At 38.9% G+C, this 20,316-nt stretch overlaps 1 protein-coding gene across 4 annotated transcripts in view; it reads left to right on the top strand.

The window, feature by feature from the left end:
- Positions 1-20,316, top strand: part of LDAH (lipid droplet associated hydrolase) — a 108,705-nt gene that overhangs the window by 22,384 nt on the left and 66,005 nt on the right. For all 4 annotated transcript variants that reach the window (XM_059132547.1, XM_059132546.1, XM_059132548.1 and 1 more), the window contains exon 3: positions 7,281-7,424. In XM_059132547.1, coding sequence (XP_058988530.1) covers positions 7,281-7,424 — 144 coding nt within the window. The remainder of the gene's footprint in view (positions 1-7,280; positions 7,425-20,316) is intronic.

Below are 20,316 nucleotides of genomic sequence, written 5' to 3' on the forward strand. Positions count from 1 at the left end.
ATGACAATTCTCAGAGAGCTAGCTGGGCTCCAACAAGGCATGGAGGATGTTAGAGAAACATTGTCTGGATAAATATAAGCTTTTTCTGGAGAAATGAAATAACTAAAATCTAACCAACCTGAAATCAAAAAAGGAATTAATGAGGTACAATCAAGGATGAAGGCTCTGACTGCTAGGATAAATGAGGCAGAAGGGAGAATTAGTGATATAGAAGACCAAATGATGGGGAATAAAGAAGCTGAGCAAAAGAGAAACAAACAACTAATGGATCACAGGGGGAGAATTCAAGAGAAAAGTGATACCATAAGATGAAACAATATTAGAATAATTGGGATTCTAGAAAAAGAAGAAAGAGAGGGGTAGAAGGTATATTGAAGCAAATTATTGTAGAGAATTTCCCTAATATGGCAAAGGAACAAGCATCAAAATCCAGGAGGCACAAAAAATCAATAAAAATAGGTCCACACCCCATCATCTAGTAGTAAAACTTACAAGTCTTAGTGACAAAGAGAAAATCCTGAAAGCAGTTCGGGACAAAAGTCCTGTAACATACAATGGTAGAAATATTAAATTGACAGCAGACTTATCCACAGAGACCTGGCAAGCCAGAAAGGACTGGCATGATATATTCAGAGCACTAAATGAGAAAAATATGCAGCCAAAAATATTATATCCAGCTAGGCTGTCATTGAAAATCAAAGGAGAGACAAAAAGCTTCCAGGACAAACAAAAATTAAAAGAATTTGCAAATACCAAATCAGCCCTACAGGAAATATTGAAAAGGATCCTCTAAGCAAAGAGAGAGCCTAAAAGTAATAGACCAGAAAGGAATAGAGACAATATACAGTAGCAGACACCTTATACAAGGACACTAAATGCATATCTTTCAATAGTTACCCTGAATGTAAATGGGCTAAATGCCCCAATCAAAAGACACAGGGATGAATGGATTAAAAAATGGATAAAAAAACAAGACCCATCAATATGCTGTCTACAAGAAACTCATTTTAGACCCAAAGACACCTCCAGATATAATGTGAGGGAGTGGAAAACAATATGCCATGCTAATGGACATCAAAAGAAAGCTGGGTGGCAGTCCTTATATCAGATAAATTAGATTTCAAGCCAAAGACTATAATAAGAGATGAAGAAGGACACTATATCATACTTAAACGGTCTTTTCAACAAGAAGATCTACCAGTTTTAAGTATCTATGCCCCTAACATGGGATCAGCCAATTATATAAACCAATTAATAACAAAATCAAAGAAACACGTCAACAATAATATAATAATAGTAGGGGACTTTAACACCCCCTCACTGAAATGGACAGATCATCTAAGCAAAAGATTAACAAGTAAATAAAGGCTTTAAGTGACACTGGATGACTTTAAGTGACTTTAAGTGACACTGGATATACTTCACAGATATATTCAGAGCATTCCATCCCAAAGCAAAGAATGCACATTTTTCTAGTGCACATGGAACATTCTCCAGAATACATCACGTCCTGGGTCACAAATCAGGCTTCAACCAGTACCAAAAGACTGGGATCATTCCTTGTGTATTTTCAGACCACAATGCTCTGAAGCTAGAACTCAATTGCAAGAGGAAAGGTGGAAAGAACTCAAATACATGGAGGCTAAAGAGCACCCTGCTAAAGAATGAATGGGTCAACCAGAAAATTAAAGAAGAATTTTTAAAAATTCATGGAAACAAATAAAAATAAAAGCACAATGGTTCAAAATCTTTGGGACAAAACAAAGGCAGTCCTGAGAGGAAAGTATGTAACAATACAAGCCTTTCTCAAGAAATAAGAAAGGTCTTAAGTACACAACCTAACCCTACACCTCAAGGAGCTGGAGAATGAACAGGAAAGAAACCCTAAACCCAGCAGGAGAAGTAAAATAATAAAGACAAAAGCAGAAATCAATGAAATAGATACAAAAAGAACAGTAGAACAAATCAACAAAACTAGGAGCTGTTTCTTTGAAAGAATTAATAAGATTGAGAAACCCCTGGTCACACTTATCAAAAAGAAAAGAGAAAGGGCCTAAATTAATAAAATCATGAATGAAAGAGGAGCAATCGCAACCAACACCAAAGAAATACAAATACAATAACATATTGTGAGCAACTGTATCCCAGAAAATTTGACAATCTGGAAAAAATGGATGGATTTATAGAGATGTATAAACTACCAAAAGTGAACCAGAAAGAAATAGAAAACCTGAATAGACCCATAACCAGTAAGGAGATTGAAGCAGTCATCAAAAATCTCCCAACAAACATGGGGCACCTGGGTGGGTCAGTGAGTTAAAAATCTCCCAACAAACAAGTTGAGGAGTCAAACTCTCACTCTTTGCCGATGATATGATACTTTATCGAAAACCCAAAAATCTCCACCCCAAATCTGCTAGAACTTGTACAGGAATTCAGTAAAGTGTCAGGATATAAAATCAATGCAAAGAAATCCATTGCATTTCCATACACCTACAGCAAGACAGAAGAAAGAGAAATTAAGGAGTCAATCCCATTTACAATTGCACCCTAAACCATAAGATAACTAGGAATAAACCTAACCAAAGAGGCACAGAAGCTGTACTCAGAAAACTATAAAGTACTCATGAAAGAAATTGAGGAATACACAAAGAAGTGGAAAAACGTTCCATGCTCATGGATTGGAAGAAGAAATATTGTGAAAATGTCTATGCTACCTAAAGCAATCTATACATTTAATGCAATCCCTATCAAAATACCATCAGTGTTTTCCCAAGAAATGGAACAAATAATCCTAAAATTTATATGGAACCAGAAGAGACCCTGAATAGTCAGGGCAATGTTGAAAAAGAAAGCCAAAGTTAGTGGCATCACAATTCCATACTTAAAACTCTGTTACAAAGCTGTCATCATCAAGACAGTATGGTACTGGCACATATAGACACATAAATCAATGGAACAGAATAGAGAGCCCAGAAATAGACCCTCAACTCTATGATCAACTGATCTTTGACAAAGCAGGAAAAAATTTTCAATGGAAAAAAGACAGTCTCTTCAACAGATGGTGTTGAGAAAATTGGACAGCCACATGCATAAAAATGAAACTGGACCATTTCATTACACCACACAAAAAAATAGACTCAAAATGGATGAACAACCTCAATGTGAGACAGGAATCCATCAAAATTCTTGAGGAGAACACAGGCAGCAACCTCTTCAACCTCAGCCGCAGCAACTTCTTCCTAGAAATATTGCCAAAGGCAAGGGAAGCAAGGGCAAAAATGAACTATTGGGACTTCATCAAGATCAAAAGCTTTTGCACAGTAAAGGAAACAGTCGACAAAACCAAAAGACAGTGGACAGAATGGGAGAAGATATTTTCAAATGACATATCAGATAAAGGGCTAGTATCCAAAATCTATAAAGAACTTATCAAATCCAATACCCAAAGAACAAATAATCCAATGAAAAAATGAGCAGAAGACATGAACAGACATTTCTTCAAAGAAGACATCCAATGGCCAACAGACACATGAAGAAGTGCTCAAAATCACTCGGCATCAGGGAAATACAAATCAAAAACCACAATGAGATACCACCTCACACCAGTCAGAATGGCTAAAATTTACAATTCAGGATATGATAGGTGTTGGTGAGGATGCAGAGAAGGGGAACCCTCCTACACTGTTGGTGGGAATGCAAACTAGTGCAGCCACTCTGGAAAACAGTATGGAGGTTCCTCAAAACGTTCAAAATAGAGCTACCCTACAATCCAGCAATCGCACTACTGGTATTTACCCTGAAGATACAAATGTAGTGATCCGAAGGGGCACGTGCACCTGAATGTTTATAGCAGCAATGTCCACAATAGCCATCTATAGATGTCCATCAACAGATGGATGGATAAAGAAGAGCTCCTATATATATACAATGGAATACTATGCAGCCATCAAAAGAAATGAAATCTTGCCATTTGCAGTGATGTGGATGAAACTAGAGGGTATTACGGAGTCAAATAAGTCAATCAGAGAAAGACAATTATCATATGATCTCTCTGATCAGGGTGGGAGGTTGTGGGGATTAGGGAAGGCAAAAATGAAATAAGATGGGATCAGGGAGACAAAGCATAAGAGACTCTTAATCTCACACAACAAACCGAGGGTTGCCAGGGGGAAGTGGGTACGGAGAGGGTGGTTGGGTTATGGACATTGGAGAGAGTATGTGCTATGGTGAGTGCTGTGAAATGTGTAAGCCTGATAATTCACAGACCTGTACCCTTCGGGCAAATAATACATTATATGTTAATAAAACTAATTTTTAAAAAATATGTAATAATAATGCTAGCAGTAATAGCTACCATTTATTCAGCACGTACTGTGTGTCAGATACCATACAAGTGATTGCCAGGCATTAACCCTAATGATAATGCCAGGTACTTTGTGGGCCTTTGTAAGATTAACTGCAAGTTATACAGAAGATCCTAAGCCAGATAATTTATGCTCTTTTTAAAATTCATTATTACTATTTTCTTTTGTATCCTCTTGTAGCCATCACATATTTATTGAGCACTTACCATCTGTGTGGTCTTGGTCAAGCTGTTTAACTTCCTTGTGCCTCAGTTTCCTTATCCAGACAATGGAAATAGGAATAGTACTACCTTACGGGAGGACTAAATGAGTTAGTACATGCAAAACACTTAAATGCTGCCTGGCATGTAATAAGGTACAAAACTTTAAAATGTGGACTAGGGGCACCTGGGTGGCTCAGGTGGTTGAGCATCCTACTTGTGATTTCAGCTCAGGTCCTGATCTCAGCGTAATGAGATCGAGCCTTGCATCAGGATCCTCACTCAGCAGGGAATCTTCTTCAGAATTTCTCTCCTTCCCCCACTCCCCCTCCTCTTCCTCTCTCTCTCTCTCTCCCTCCTTCTCTCAAATAAATAGATAAATAATTTTTTTAAAATAAAATGTGGACTTATTTTCTAGCCATATGAAAACCACTGTAAAACTTTGCTGAGAGACAAAAACATTTGAGTAAAACATGATGCATTCCTAGAAAATTATAATCAGTAAGGTAAAAAAATCAAATCTTTCTCAATTAATGTATAAATGAGATGAAATTTCAGTCAGAATTCCAAAACGATTTTTAAAAATTGAAGCTGGTGAAAATAATTCTAAAGGCTATGAGATCAGCCTAGAAAATTTAGGGGGTGGAAATTAAGAGAAGAAGGGATTTGCCCTGCCAGTTACTGAAACATTAAAATATAAATAAAATAAATATTAATTAATTAATTAATATAAATAAATACTGAGGTAGTGATCAAGACAGTGTGGCACTAGCAGAGGAGAAAAGGAAAAAGATAAATCGAATTATTTGGAATTAGAATTAGAATTGGAATTAGAATTTGGAATTAGAATTAGCAAGCTAATGTAAAAGACATTTCAAATCAATGCAGAAAGAGTGGATTATATTATAAATGGTCTTGGGACACTTTGCTAATCACTTGGAAAGAAGTTGGATTGCTACTTTGTCCTTTATTCTAAAAAATATTTCAAACTTATTGAAGATTTAGATACAAAACATGAAGCAATGCAGTCCCCATCCACCACAGATGTTGCAGCCCAGTGCTACACACCACACCCCTCCTCTCCTCCTCCTCCTCAAGCTGCGCTGTGACCACTCAGCTGGCCAGAGAGCATACTACTGCCTTTGAGGAAGTTTCTAGGCTATTTAACAAAGATGACACTAGTACAGTAACAAAAAGATATTTGGAACTTGGGTCAGTAGGTGAGAATGCAACAGAAGTAAAATAGCAGTAAGAGTGCTAAGACCATTTATTACATATCATGGCTAGACATGGTAAGTCAGTAGCTAGCATTTCTGCAGCACTTGTGTATCTATCAAGCGGTGTTTAAGTTCTTTGTATACATCAGTTCACTTAGTTCTCACATGATGTAGTTGATTATTATCCTCATCTTGTGGACGAAGATGCTAAGGCCCAGAGAGGTTAGATGACTTTCCGAAGGTCACACACTTGGTAAATAGCAAAGCCAGGATTCCGCCTCACACAATCAGGCTCCAGAGTCTGTGCCCTCCACCACTTTGCTTCTTGGCCTGTCTAGGAACTGACAGAGGCAGGTCATGAAGAAATAAATCCATGTTTTTCAACAAGGGTGGCAGAAGTTTTATCAGTGCAGCAAAACCGTGTCTATGGAATTGCAAAGAGGAGAAAACCTAATAGGATGAAGAAATAATAAATTGATTGGAAAATTGGCATTGATGGAAATGGACCAGTATCTGTGAAAGCATTATACAGATGATGATTGCAAGATGAAAACCCCATCTCACTGTCTTTTCCCCCTGAAGATGTATCAGATTGACGCTTTTTCTAAAAGGTCATTATTCATTCCATTTCTCTATAGCAAACCTATGTCAAAAATACCTTCTGTGTATACACAAGAAAAGTCTATATGTCTTTTTCCCAAAAGGTCAAACTGTACATCTGCTTATAATCTAAGTCCTTGTGATAAATGACAACGAAACCTCAGTAGACTCCTCAAGTACTCTTTGTGAATGATTCTTACACTGATATGTTCTCATGCAACTTGCTAACTGAGCACAGTAAAATCGTGAAGGCCTTTCGAGACAAGATTAATGACCTTGGACTACTAGGCTGGTAATGGGAAGCCACTGAGAGGGGTGTAAATAGGGTACTGCTATGAGTTGATTTGAAGTTTGAAGGTATCTCTCTGGGTACCCTGCAGAATGGGCTCCCAGCAGACAGGAGTAGATAGAAGTCCCACGAGGAGGCTGCTGTAGGAAACTCTGGGATAACACTAAGGGAGCGACATGAGATGCATAAGACATGAGATCTATTTTGGAAACAAAGTTAACAGGACTAATTGGTGAATTGGTTGTGAAAAACAGGGAGAAACCAAGAGTGACTTCTGGTGTTAGGACTTGAGTATTGATTTGGTTTAGGATTGATGGTTCCATTTACTAAGCTGAGGAATAGGGAGGAAGAATTCATCTTCAAACCGTTGGGGAACAAAGCAGGAGCAGAAATTTTCTGAGTGATCATTCCCAGATTTAAGATAAAAAGGCTATTAAAATTGAATTGTATGTATAAATATTAGTAGATTTGTAGAAGAAAGCGTGAGGTCAAATAGATCCTTCTTTTCCAGTCTGCATATCTTGCGTGAGTTTATTGCTTTAGTTAACGAAACTAAAACTCTGTGTTGCCTTACTTAACTAAGCTAACTCTGTGTTTCTTTTTTTAGGTAATCCAGGTTTTTCTGCCTTTTATGTGCCATTTGCAAAGGCTTTGTACTCCTCAATAAACGGACGCTTTCCGGTTTGGGTTATCGGTCATGCTGGGCATGCTTTCGTCCCCAAAGGCAAGAAGATTCTTACAACTTCAGACGGTATGTCTTAATTAACATCTGTTTTCCTCTCTAGCGAGTGGGTGTTCACGGGTCTAGAAATTCAGCTAGGGTTAAGAGTTATACCACTGGAAACCTCTGCTTGTGGCATTGGGCCCAGGCTGCCACGTTTCGGTAGTTTCAGGATTTTTAGAGCCCTCTTCATTTTCTGCAGGTAGTTTTCTCTAAAAGATTGAGTAGATAAAGCAGTTGTCTAAAACTTGCCCTGTCTGTGGACTGACTAGTAATCAAATATATTTATTGATCAAACACTGTATTTCCAGGGCTGTACTTAAGAGAAAAAATATGATCCATGGTCCTTATTCTAAAGAGGCTCGTACACGAACATTTAGAGAATGATTCAATGATCAACTCTGACCTGCTGATCATGTGGCTATTTGAGGAGTAACGAAGGAAAGAACACAGTATGGGTCTGAAAAGACTTTGTGGAGGGGATGGGTTCCAACAGTTGAGTAGAATTTGGATCTGGGGGTTAGGGTGTGTGCAGAGGTGTAACATGCAGAAGACATAGCACAGCAGAGGGGGAGATTCAGTAGGTTTCCTGGTGCTGGGCAAGGCCAGACCTAGAGGAACCTCGGAGCTGGGGAGAGAGCCATGACTGCATTGGTAGACTCCTGGAGGCCTTTAAGTGGAGAAAGTAGCACTAGGTGGCTGCAAATTACCTGCTTCTAATGTATGAAAATTCAACATGCTCACTCTTCTAAAAAAGAAATCTATAACTTCACTTCTCCGTAGGCCTTCCATTCAAGGGGCTTTTGTCCTAAGCATGACCCTTAGTTAATTTGAGGTAGAAGAGAGGTGGCTGTGGCTCCGGTTTGCTCCTGGATCTGGTATGCCTCTCCTATGGTATGAGCATCTTACTGAGCATCTGACAGTGGATACCATGTGTGGGGAGGGACGGAGAAAGGAACAGGTGATATGGGAACTCTCTGTACTAATCTGGTCAAATTCTCTATAAATCGAAAACCATTCTTTAGAACAAAACTTGTTAAAAAAAATTACTGGAATTTTAAAAAGTAATTTGGTATTTATATTTTGCTTTTTATCATTGCTGTGAAAGAAACTGTAAATTAGGTAGCTTGATTAATATGAGTTTATTTTCTTATAGCCTGGAGGCTACAGGCCAGCATTAGGGTTTCAGCATGGTTAGGTTCTGGGGAGAGCCCTCCTCCTGGCTTGCAGATGGCCTGGTTTTCTTTGAGTCTTACATATGACTGAGACAGAGAGAAGGATTTCATGTGCTCCAGGATGCTCTCTGATCTCTCTCCTTACCGAGGCCACTAATCCCATCATGAGGGCCCCACCCTTATTATTTAATCCTAATTTACTCTCAAAGGTCCTATCTCCCAGTACCATCATGGCAGTCAGGGCTTTAATATAAGAATTTTAAGGCTCAGTCAGTTAAGTGTCCGCCTTCAACTTAGGTGACTCTGTGTGTCACCTCACTGGGAACATCTTAATTCCCTGATTCTTTTTTTTTACCTTTTTCTTTTTTTTTTTTTTTTTTATTTTTTGAGAGAAAGAGGGAGCACTCCCAGAGCACAAGCCAGTGGGGGTGAGGAGTGAAGAAGGAGAGAGAAAGTTAAGCAGGCTCCACATACTCCACGTCCTGCGCAGATGCCCGGCTTAATCTCATAACCCATGAGATCATGACCTGACCCAAAATACAGAGTCAGACACTTAACTGAAAGCCACCCAGGCGCCCCGCAACTCCCCAGTTCTTGATTTCTCCTCTTACTTCTCATATGTAGAACTGTAGTCAGCTTCCTGAAATCTTAGTTCTGGTTCCAAAATCCTGCGTTAACTTTAAATTGATTTTAACATCAGACACCAGCTCTTGAGAAGAGAATTGAATCTCCTTTTTCCCCCCAGTTTCACTTAATTTAGTCATTTTTGAGTACCTGCTGTGTACATGCCTCTTCACTAGCATTTAGGAAAAAATACACCTGTACTTAGAACACATTTGTTGCACTTAAATTGTTTATGGTTAGGTAATGTCACTGGCCAGACTTCCTGTATCTCCTCTGTAAGGCATCTCATGTGTAGATTACCCTCATCTCAGAAAACTCTTTACTCCTTTCTGCTCACAGCTTCCACTGTCAGTGCTCAGGCCCTTGGCAAGCCATCATAGAAGCAGACTTCTATACTTCAGCTACTCAAGAGTTCTACTGCCCCCTCTACTACCTTGTGTACTGCCCTAATTATCCTCCATTTAGAGTTATAGATCTATAGATTCAGTGCAACCCCTGTATGAATTCCCACCAAAATTCCAGTTGTGGCATTCTTCAGAGAAATAGAAAAGAATCCCAAAACTCATATGGAATCATTAAAGTCACCAAATAGCCAATATAATGTTGAGAAAGAAGAAAAAAACTGAAGGCACTGTACTTCCTGATTTCAAACTATCTAGCAAAGCTGTAATTAAAACAGTATAGCACTGGCATAAAAACAAACCTGTGGAACAGAACAAAGAGCCCAGAAATAAATACACATGTATAGAGCCAATTAATCTTTGATGGGGGCTCCAAGAATACACACTGGAGAAAGAGATAGTATCTTCAGTAAATGGTGTTAGGAAAACTAAATATCCACATGCAAGAGAATAAACAGAAATTTGTGTAAAATTAATTCAAAATGGATTAAATAACTTAAATTTAGGACTGGAAATCAAAAACCTCCTAGAAGAAAACATAGGGGAAAAGCTCCTTGACACTGGACTGGACAGGGATTTTTTGAGCATGACACCGAAGAACAGGTAACAAAAGCAGAAATAAATATTGGGACTGTGGTAAACTAAAAATCTTCTGCAAAGCAAAGGAAACAATCAACAAAATGAAAAGATAACCTATGGAAAGGGAGAAAATATTTGTAAACCATCTATCTGACCCAAAATATATAAGGAACACATATACCTCAATAGAAAAAACAAAACAAAACAAAACTTAATAGTTCTGATTTTAAAATGAGCAGATATTTCCAAAGAAGACATACAGATGGCCAGCAGGAACATGAGACTCACTTCACACCTGTTCCGATGACTGTTATTAAAAAGACAAAAAAATAACAAGTATTGGCAAGGGTGTGGGGAAAAGGGAACTCGTGCACTGTTGGTACAACCATTATGGAAAACAATATGGAAGCTCCTCAAAAAATAAAAATAGAACTTGCATATGACCCAATAATCCCACTTCTGGATCTGTAGCTAAAGGAAATGAAATCAATATCCCGGAGAGAGATCTGTACACCCGTATTCCTTGTAGCATTATTCACAGTATATGGATCATTCCAAGGTATGGAAACAAGTTACTTAAGTGTCTGTTAATGGTTGAATAAAGAAAATGTATACACACACATGCACACACACACGCGTGCGTGCGCGCACACACACACACAAATGTGCAGGCACAATGCGATATTACTCAGCTATAAAAAAAGAAGGAAATCCTGCCATTTTCAACAGCATGGATAAACCTGGAGGATATTATGCGGAGTGAAATAAGCCAGACACAGGAAGACAAACAACTGTATGATCTCAATTATATGTGGAATAAAAAAAAAAAGTCGACAAACTAATAGAATCAGAGCGTTGCCAGGATTTGAGGGATGGGAGAAATGGGGAGATGTTGGTCAAAGGGTAGAGACTTTCAGTTATAAGATGAATAAGTTCTGGGGATCTGATATATAACATGATGGTTATAGTTACTAATACTATATTGTGTAATAGAAATTTATAGATCTTAGTGTTCTCACCATCACAAAAAAAAGAAAAAAGGTAGTTAGTCCCTCCATCCCAAGCCTCCTGATGGCAGTGACCTCAATCAGGCGTGCCTGCTATGCTTTCCCGGGACACTGGTAGGGAGCTCCCCAGACATTTCCTCCATGGGGGCCCTTACTCATGGCTGGGCTGGCTCTTGTGGTTCCTACTATGATTGCAGGATGCACTTCAGGAAACCATGAGGGAACTTTGAGGACAAAGATTTATTACCTGCGGTTTCTGGAGGGTACATAGCAAGTGGAGCAGACCTGGGGACCTGCCTTTGTTCGAGTCCGAGGGTGGGGTGCCAATGGTTTTGCAGGTTCTCTCTTTATTGGCTAATGTGAGGCATAAAAGCCAGAATTAGGGCTTGGGAAGGAAGAAGTCGGTCACACAAGGAATCAGTTTTCTGAGTTACCCAAGGCTTTCTGAAAGGTACCTTCGCAGGTGGGGTGGGGTGGCCTAGTTCCCTGTCTGGTTGTTTTTCTAGTAGCTGTGTCATACCGGTGGCAATATGCTTATTCGTGATGGATGTCTTTTGAAATGGAGGCCTAGTCAATCAAAAGTTGAATGTCAGGCACTTATAGTACACTCCATGAGATAATGGATATGTTAATTTGACTGTCATAATCATTTCACAGTGTATCCGTATATTAAATCATCACATAGAAACAATTGTGTGGTACGACCGAAGTACATACTGTTTTTATTTGTCAATCGTACTTCAGTGAAGCAGAAAAAAACAGTTGTAGAAAGTGGATGATGGATACTTGTGAGTCTTGTTGTACTGTTCTCTCTACTTTTATGTTGTTTGGAAGTTTCCACTATTAAAAAAAAAAAAAAAACTTTAAAGAAAGAGAAAGAATTATAGAATCTATAGAATTATAGAGCTAGAAGTATCCACATCAAATCCTTCCTTGAACCGTTATTTTTCAAGGAAGAAAAGTAAGGCCCAACAGGGCTAAATCATGGGCTAGTGAGTGGCAAAACCTGGACAAGAAGTCAGCACTTGGAATGTTTAGTTCAGTGTTTAGTCCTGTCGGTCATCTTAGGTGGCTTAATGTGAAGTGCTAATGATACTCCATTGTTAGATTTCGTTAGTCCGTGAGCTAATTCTCATATTGGTCCTTCTATGATCACCAGTTATACCTGGTTTGTGACCTTTTTCCTGCGGGGGTTCATAGGGGAACAGGGTCATGGGGTGTAGAAGAAACAGTGCCGCTCATGGCAGATGCTTGTATAAATACCTCAAAGTGTCTTTTTCTCTGTGTTAATGCATATGCATGGAGTGTGTATGTGTGTGTGTGTCTGTGTCCCTCTATGAATGCGGTTCACTTGAGACTCTTTAACACTGTGCTTAAAGACTAGGGTATACTTTGAAAGCAAGTAAATATTGATTACCTAGCAGTGAAAGATTTTAAGAGCAGTCATGAGGTGAAACTGAATATATAATTTAAAGACATATATTTCAATAGCCATCTTATTGAAATGTGACTGAAGGTGAACAGAATGAGCAGTAGATACTTGCTCTGCTTAAAAGATGCATCTTTATTGTTCTAAGTTTTTAATATATGCCCAAAGAAAATTTTAGGCTCAATACCATAGTTTTTCCTTTATCAGGAAATGTATATGTTTGCTTGGGAGTGTGTTTTCACTATCTTAGGTTGTATTTGGAAAACAGAGGTGTTAGAATTCTTCTTAGAAAACAGACTTGAGGGACACGTGGGTGGCTCAGTTGGTTAAGTGTCTGCCTTTGGTTCATTGGCTCAGGTCATGACCCCAGGGTCCTGGGATGGAGTCTGCATCAGGATCCTTGCTCAGCGGGGGGCCTGATTCTCCCTCTGCCTGCAGCCTCCCTACTGTGTTCTCTGTCTCTCTGACAAATAAATACAATCTTTATTTAAAAAAAAAAAATATATATATATATATATATATATGGAAAACAGACTTGAGGGGCTCCTGGGTGGCTTAGTCAGTTGGGTGTCTGACTCTTGATTTCAGCTCTGGTCATGATCACAGGTTGTGAAATCAGGCCCGTCAGGCTCCGTGCTGGGTGTGGAATTGGCTTGGGCTTCTCTCTCCCTTTCCCTCCCCTCCCTCCGCCCCAGCCCTGTTCACGTGAGCATGTTCTCTCTCTCTCTCTCTCTCTCTCAACAGATGGATAGAAACAGACTTGATTAACTTGTTAAACCTCCAAAAGCCACCAACTCTGCTGGTCTGTTATTGCTGGCCTGTTACCTTTCCTCTGGCTGAAGAGGAGATAAGCCCAAGTCAAAAGGAGTTAGGAAGTAGTCAGAATAACCTCAGGGTTCACAGTGAAGGATAATACATCTTTGTGTAATGTAATGGTGACTAGGTTATGTGTCTAATTCCTACATTCTGGGTGAGAAGCTCTGTACTGAATTATCTAGGGGGAGCAATGTCAACTCCATTATCACAGTAAGCCCTTAAGTGAAGACAAAAATCAAGCATTTGAACAGGAAGAACAACTTTGAAAGTTGAAAATAGATTCAAAGCTTAACTGTAGATCAAAGCTTCTCAAATTTTGGCAAGTATCAGAATCACCTGGAGGATTCATTAAAACACAAGCGAGTGGGTGGCACCCCACGATGCTGATTAGTAGATGTGGGGTGGGATCTGAGAATTGGCATTTTTAACAATATCCCCAGGTTATGTTGATGCAGTTAGTCCTAGGACCATATTTTCAGAACCGCTATCAAAGATCTTGAGGAAAACCAGCTGAAATTATCTGTTATGTGTTTGAATTTTTGGGAAGTGTCTTCCGTTCTCATTTTAAATTGACATTATTTATCACTTTGAGTATGCTTATTCTGTACTGCTGAGTTAATAACTTAGTAATTGGAGTCTCGTCCCTTTGCTACCTAATGAGAACAGTGCCATCTAGAGGCAGTAGCCCAAAGGGCCACCAGAGGGCCAAAGGAAGCTGTGGTTTTCTAGAGAGGTTGAATGGGCAGCTCATAATCATCAAGGATTTATTGACAACCTACTAGGTTATTATGTGTGGGTACCACAAGGGTCTACAAAGAAATAGATATTCCAGTCACTGCCTTTTAGTATAGTGACTTTCCATCTGTGTTCTGAGGAGCCCAAAAGTTCTACGAAGGGCAGGTGGGGCTCTGGGTCCCACCAGCACCCCCATTCAGCCAGACAGTTCTGCTTTCATCTGTTTTATGTAGTGAAGGTTATGTTTGCACGCTATGCTCGATTGCTTTGTATAGGCAGGGCAGATAGATTATACATCATCCAAGATTATTGCTCCACGTACAGGTTTTCTGACATGCAAAATACGGTATGAAAAATATGTAATCACTGAGAGAAGAGGACATAAGCTGTAGCCACCCGTCAAATGTTGAAAGTATGTTTTGGTTCATATTAGCACATGTTAAAATTATGAACAGTTGGAAATAATATTCTAGTTGCACCACATTATCACAATCATAAATTGAGTATAATTGGGAGAACAGATGTTCACCAGTGTCAGGAGGGGGTGATTCAAGACAAAGAAAGTGTGAAAAGAAAATGTGAGGAATTAGAAGTATAAACTCTTTCTGGCTTTGATTTACTACAGAGTCAGCTTATTTGACGGCAGATTCATTATCAACTATTTTAAGTCATTTGTTCGAAAAGTGTAACATAAAAGCTAGAAATCACAGTGGTTTGGTTTCAGCTGATAAAACACTACCTAAAAAAGTTATACAATCTTTCAACTAATGATGAATTCGGGTCATGCTTATCCAAAGAAACAATAAACCACTCCCATTCCAGTATTCAAACAGAAGGAAAGAGAGAAAAACAGTCGGGTTTTCTCTCTTGCCAGGACCATGATTGGCAGAGGAACCTGGAGGCAGAATGGAACGGCTGGAAGAGCCCGTGGCAGGGACAGTCCGTCAGTCAGTGTGGGGGCTCACAGTCACTGAAAGCAAACAAGCCTCTAAGTGGGTGGGAAAAAAAAAACAAAAACAAAAACAAAAAAAACAAAAAACAAAGGGCAGAGCAGTAAAAGAAGAGCCCAGCAGATCGTTAGAGGCTCAGGGAATACAGAAGTGAGAAGCGCAGCAGGACGGAGAGGGCAGGGCAGTTAGTGTCCTGTTACAGCGGCCAGCTCGCTGCCCCGTCTTCGTGGGCCTCAGCATCTCCTCACGGCTCTCAGCAGTGCAGTTCAGACTCCGTGCTGATGATCATGTCCTCCTTGATCTGGCTGTGGCCTTCCTTCCCGACCTCATTTTTCCCCCTCCCTATAAACCACAAACAGCCACGGAACTCATCACTGTCCAAAACTACACCTCACACTTTTATGTCTTTGGCTTTTGTTATTCGCTAAGTCAATAAACATTATGTTCTCCTTGCTGAATTAATCTCTCTGTCTCTCTCTCTCTCTCTCTCTCTTTCTCCTTTCCCGTATTTTCCCCCACTGAAATCCTTAGCAGAGCACTGGGTTTTGTCAAGTGGAAAGCATACTTTAATGACCCTGGTTTTTAACCATCTATTGGGAGAATAATAATAAAACATATTTTATAAACCATGTTTGGGGTTTACTAAGTTTTGTTTGTTTGAGACGTCTGGGTGGCTCAGTTAGTTAAGTGACTACCTTTGAGTTGGGTCATGATCTTGGGGTCCGGGGATTGAGTCCCGCATGGGGCTCCCTGCTCAGCAGGAAGGCTGCTTTTCCTTCTACCCTCCTGCTTGTCCTGTCTCTCTCTGTCAAATAAATAAATAAAATCTTCAAAAAAACAAAACAAAGTTTTGTTTGCTTGATAGTAGTTTTAAACAGGATGCCTACCTACCATAACCTAACCACAACCTGTGTCGCACGCCATAAAAGCCAAGACACTTGCATCAATGTTGAGATGCAAGGAGCTTGCAGAAATACTAAGGGGGCCAGCGACAGTGGAGGCATAGACTATGAGAGTATGCTTTCACGTTGGCGTAGGAAAGTCAGAGTGCAGTCGTGAAAGGAAGGCCTTGGGATCATTGAATTAAATAAACATAAAGAATTGGGGACAGGCTAATAATGGATTATATGTTAATAAAAAATAAAAAATTTTAAAAAAAAGACTTAGGGACAGTTCTCATCTACCCTTTCACTGATGTTTTGTATAACCCTAGATAAAGTCCTTTGGGGCTTTTGTATTCCACTGAGAGTAATGGGGAAGCCAATGGTGATTCCCCCAATAAAACTGATGTAAGGTAGGTAGGATTATCATGTCAAAGCATTCTTAAGTAAATTTTTTTCTTTTATTTTGAGAAAAAAAATCTTAAATGTAGAGAAGTACAAACAATTGTGTAGCAGTCCAAGATTCTGTTACTTGATTTTCTCTTCATAGTTAACACTTGGCCATAATTGCCATATTTGCCATAATTGCTTTAATTATTTTCTCTTAATAAACAGAGCAATACAGAAAAAGTCCCATTTTTACATTTATTTTTGTTATTATTTTTTTTTTAGAGATTGGGGGAAAGGGGCAGAAGGAGAGAGAGAATCTTTTTTTTTTTTTTTAAAGATTTTATTTATTTATTTGACAGAAATCACAAGTAGATGGAGAGGCAGACAGAGAGAGAGAGAGGGGAGCAGGCTCTCCGCTGAGCAGAGACCGATGCGGGACTCGATCCCAGGACTCTGAGATCATGACCTGAGCCGAAGGCAGCGGCTTAACCCACTGAGCCACCCAGGCACCCGGAGAGAGAGAATCTTAAGCAGGCTCCATGCCCAGCAAGGAGCCCAACAAGGGGCTCAGTCCCACAACCCTGAGGTCATGACCTGAGCTGAAATCAAGTCAGGTGCTTAACTTACTGGTTAACCAAATAGGAACTCTGATAAAATTCCATTTTTTAGGTCCTATCTTCAGTTTTACTGTCATAAATTTAGGGTAAATTTCATTTCTTTTTTTATATTTTTAGTGACATGTATGTGATGAACAGCATATGATATTGTTCTGTGTTTTTAAAGCTTTACCTAAAGAGTAAACCATATATATATCTTCCTTAAAGCATTCTTTAAAATGTGAAGTGCTATTTTTAGCCTTTTGGCCTATGTTTTAATCTCCACATGTAGGTTGTTAATAATAATCAAGTTATTATTAAGATACAGCTTTGTAGTAATTATGGGGGCCAGATGGGAGAGTTCACCAGTTGAGAAATTCTGGTATGAGATTTGGAGTGTTACTGTCCACAGACTCAGTCCTAGCAGAAGGCTCACGTACACTAATCTCCAATTTCGTTAGTTCTCTGGTCACAGATGACTTGTAAATAAATACTGCTTATGTGATAATATATAGTAAAACTTAAGCATTTATATTCCGTATGTACCTAGACATACATATATGTGTGTGTATTGTTAAATTTAGGCCATCTGATTGCATTCAAGTATGTAAAGTTACACATTTATAGTAATGTGCATTAGTAAAGAATATTTTCTAGATATTTATCTTGGTTCATTTGGAGACAGTCACAGTAGTTTTCATGAATCCAGAGGGGCATTACCTTTCAGTTGTGATGCAATGAAAGTTTGTTCTTTTCTCAAGGAAATGCTTGAGATCTTACTTATTTCAGTGTTTTATAATTGTGTTTTTAACTATTTGTTGGCTCTTATTAGATTGTGAACTCCTTGAAAATAAGGGAAGTATACATTGTATTTATATCTGTATTTTCAAAGTCACCTCCAGCCATTTAGTCATGGTTTTCTGTCAGAGTGGTCAATTTAGTTGATGTGAAATAGAACGAAATAATAGTTATCAGATACCTGTGTCCTGAAACTGTATGCGATGCATAATATTTTGATCCAAAATTGACCAAATATTAATAACTGGATCAATCAATTTGAACTAGATGAAGAGTAGATGTGGAATACTAGTATTACTTAATTCCTCTATGAGATAAGCAGGAACAGATTATATGTACCTTTTGAAATAAACTCCAGAATCAATAAGTAAGCTATAAAGTAAATTCCATAGAACTGGATCTGAAAAATAGATCAGGTTCCTTTTCTTTTCTTTTCTTCTTTTTTTTTTTTTTTTTTTTTGAGAGAGAGAGAGCGAGAGAGCAGGGGGAGCTACAGAGGAAGAGGGAGAAGTAGGCTCCCCACTGGGCAGGGAGCCCGACTGGGGGCTCTATCCCAGGACCCGACTCAAAGGCAGACACTTGACCAACTGAAACACTCAGGCACCCCAAATAGGGTCAGGTTCTGAAAGGGAATTGTCAATATCATATTTAAGATGATATCTTGATAAATATTATGTTTCAAACATACTTAGTCGATTATAACTTGAAGCCTATTTTTCAATGGAAAGAATGGCTCAAGTGATTTCTAGATTATTCTTCTGATTTGGGTACAACTGAATATTTTTTTACTGTATTTTATGGAAAGTAAGTTAATGATTTCAAGCATTTTTTCAGAGTATATTAAAATAATCATAGACTTGAAATATGTAGTGAGGTATATAGTCCTTTAACCTTTAGTTTTTGCTAGTAAAATAATGTCCGATAGCACATTTAATATTTGCTGTCATTATTCCTAGAAAGTGTCGTCTTCTACTCTAACCTCATTACAACAGCAGATGCTAATAAGTAATTTCTTTATCTTGGAAAGTTACTAAGCAGTTCCCAGAGGTAAAGCCAGATTTACTTCTGAAATATTCATTTGACTAATCTTTTGAATTACAATGTTCATTAAAGTTCATCTGAAATATAATCTTTTAGAACCTTATTTCTGGTGTCAGTGAAGTTTTAAAATGTTTACTACGTTTAGCTCATTTTCTTTCTTTGCACTATCCAAGTAAATGTTCTTGGTGTATATTTGAGGGAGGACTTAGAGGACAGAAATTGAAATGATAGCAGCCATAACTTTCATTTCTCTCATAATTTATGCCAGACACTTGTGCTATGTGATTTTAAAGTATTATGCTTACACTCTTAGGAGGGTGGAATTATTATCTCTGTTATAGATAAGAGGACGCTGAAGCCAGGTTAAAAGATTTGCTCTAGCCACCAAGTTAATAAGGTGCTCAACTGGGATTTAGACCCAGGTTTATCTTGTCTCCAATACCCAGGATGTTACTACACCATGCTGTCCCAGTGAATAATGTTTGACATTTTCAAACATTATTTTGTTCATCCTTTCTGATGGCTGCATAATATTTCACCGCAAAGAAGATATTCCATATCTTCTTTGTCCATTCATCTGCTGAAGGGCATTTCAGCTCTTCCCACAGTTTGGCTATAGTGGACATTGCTCCTATGAATATTGGGGTGCATGTGGCCCTTCTTTTCACTACATCTGTATCTTTGTGGTAAATACCCAGTAGTGCAATTCCTGGGTCATAGGGTATCTCTGTTTTTAACTTTTTGAGGAACCTCCACACTGTTTTCTAAAGTGGCTGCACCAACTTGCATTCCCATCAACAGTATAAGAGGGTTCCCCTTTCTCTACAACTTCTCCATCATTTGTTGTTTCTTACCTTGTCAGTTTTTGCTATTCTAACGGGTGTAAGGTGGTATCTCAGTGTGGTTTTGATTTGCATTTCCCTGATGGCTAATGATGTTGAACATTTTTTTCATGTGACTGTTAGCCATTTGTATGTCTTCTTATATTCAATGAACATTTGTATTTGGAGCTATCAGGAGCCCTGTCAAAGTCAGACTTCCAGATCCTCTCTCTTCCCCCATTCTGTTTTATGCTGAAATTCTTTGTTAAATGAAGAATGGATTCTAGGCTGACCTAGGAAGAAGGGTAAGTACAGAGCACATCTTACCTGAGAGACAGTAATACCATGGAAAAAAAAGAACTAAGCCTCACTGACTCAGTAAAAAGGTCTTCAATAACTGTATGCCAGGCACTGGGGGACAGAGATAAGCAAGACATAAATTGTAAAGTAGGAATGTATTAGGAGTAGTGTGGTAAGATAAACATGGGGTATTGGGGGAGCTGAAAGGAAGGCTACTTTACTACTCACCCGCTGAATCATAAAATGGCTTCTCAGAGGAGATAACAGCCGTTGGGAGTTTGAAGGATGAAGAGGAGTTAGCCAGATTAACAAGGGGAGCTGAGCACCGAACGATATGGAAAGAGCATGCACAGATAAAACTGAAGAGCAGTCCTTCGCA

This window comes from Mustela lutreola, chromosome 9 (assembly GCF_030435805.1).
Source record: "Mustela lutreola isolate mMusLut2 chromosome 9, mMusLut2.pri, whole genome shotgun sequence".
NCBI classification, from domain to species: domain Eukaryota; kingdom Metazoa; phylum Chordata; class Mammalia; order Carnivora; family Mustelidae; genus Mustela; species Mustela lutreola.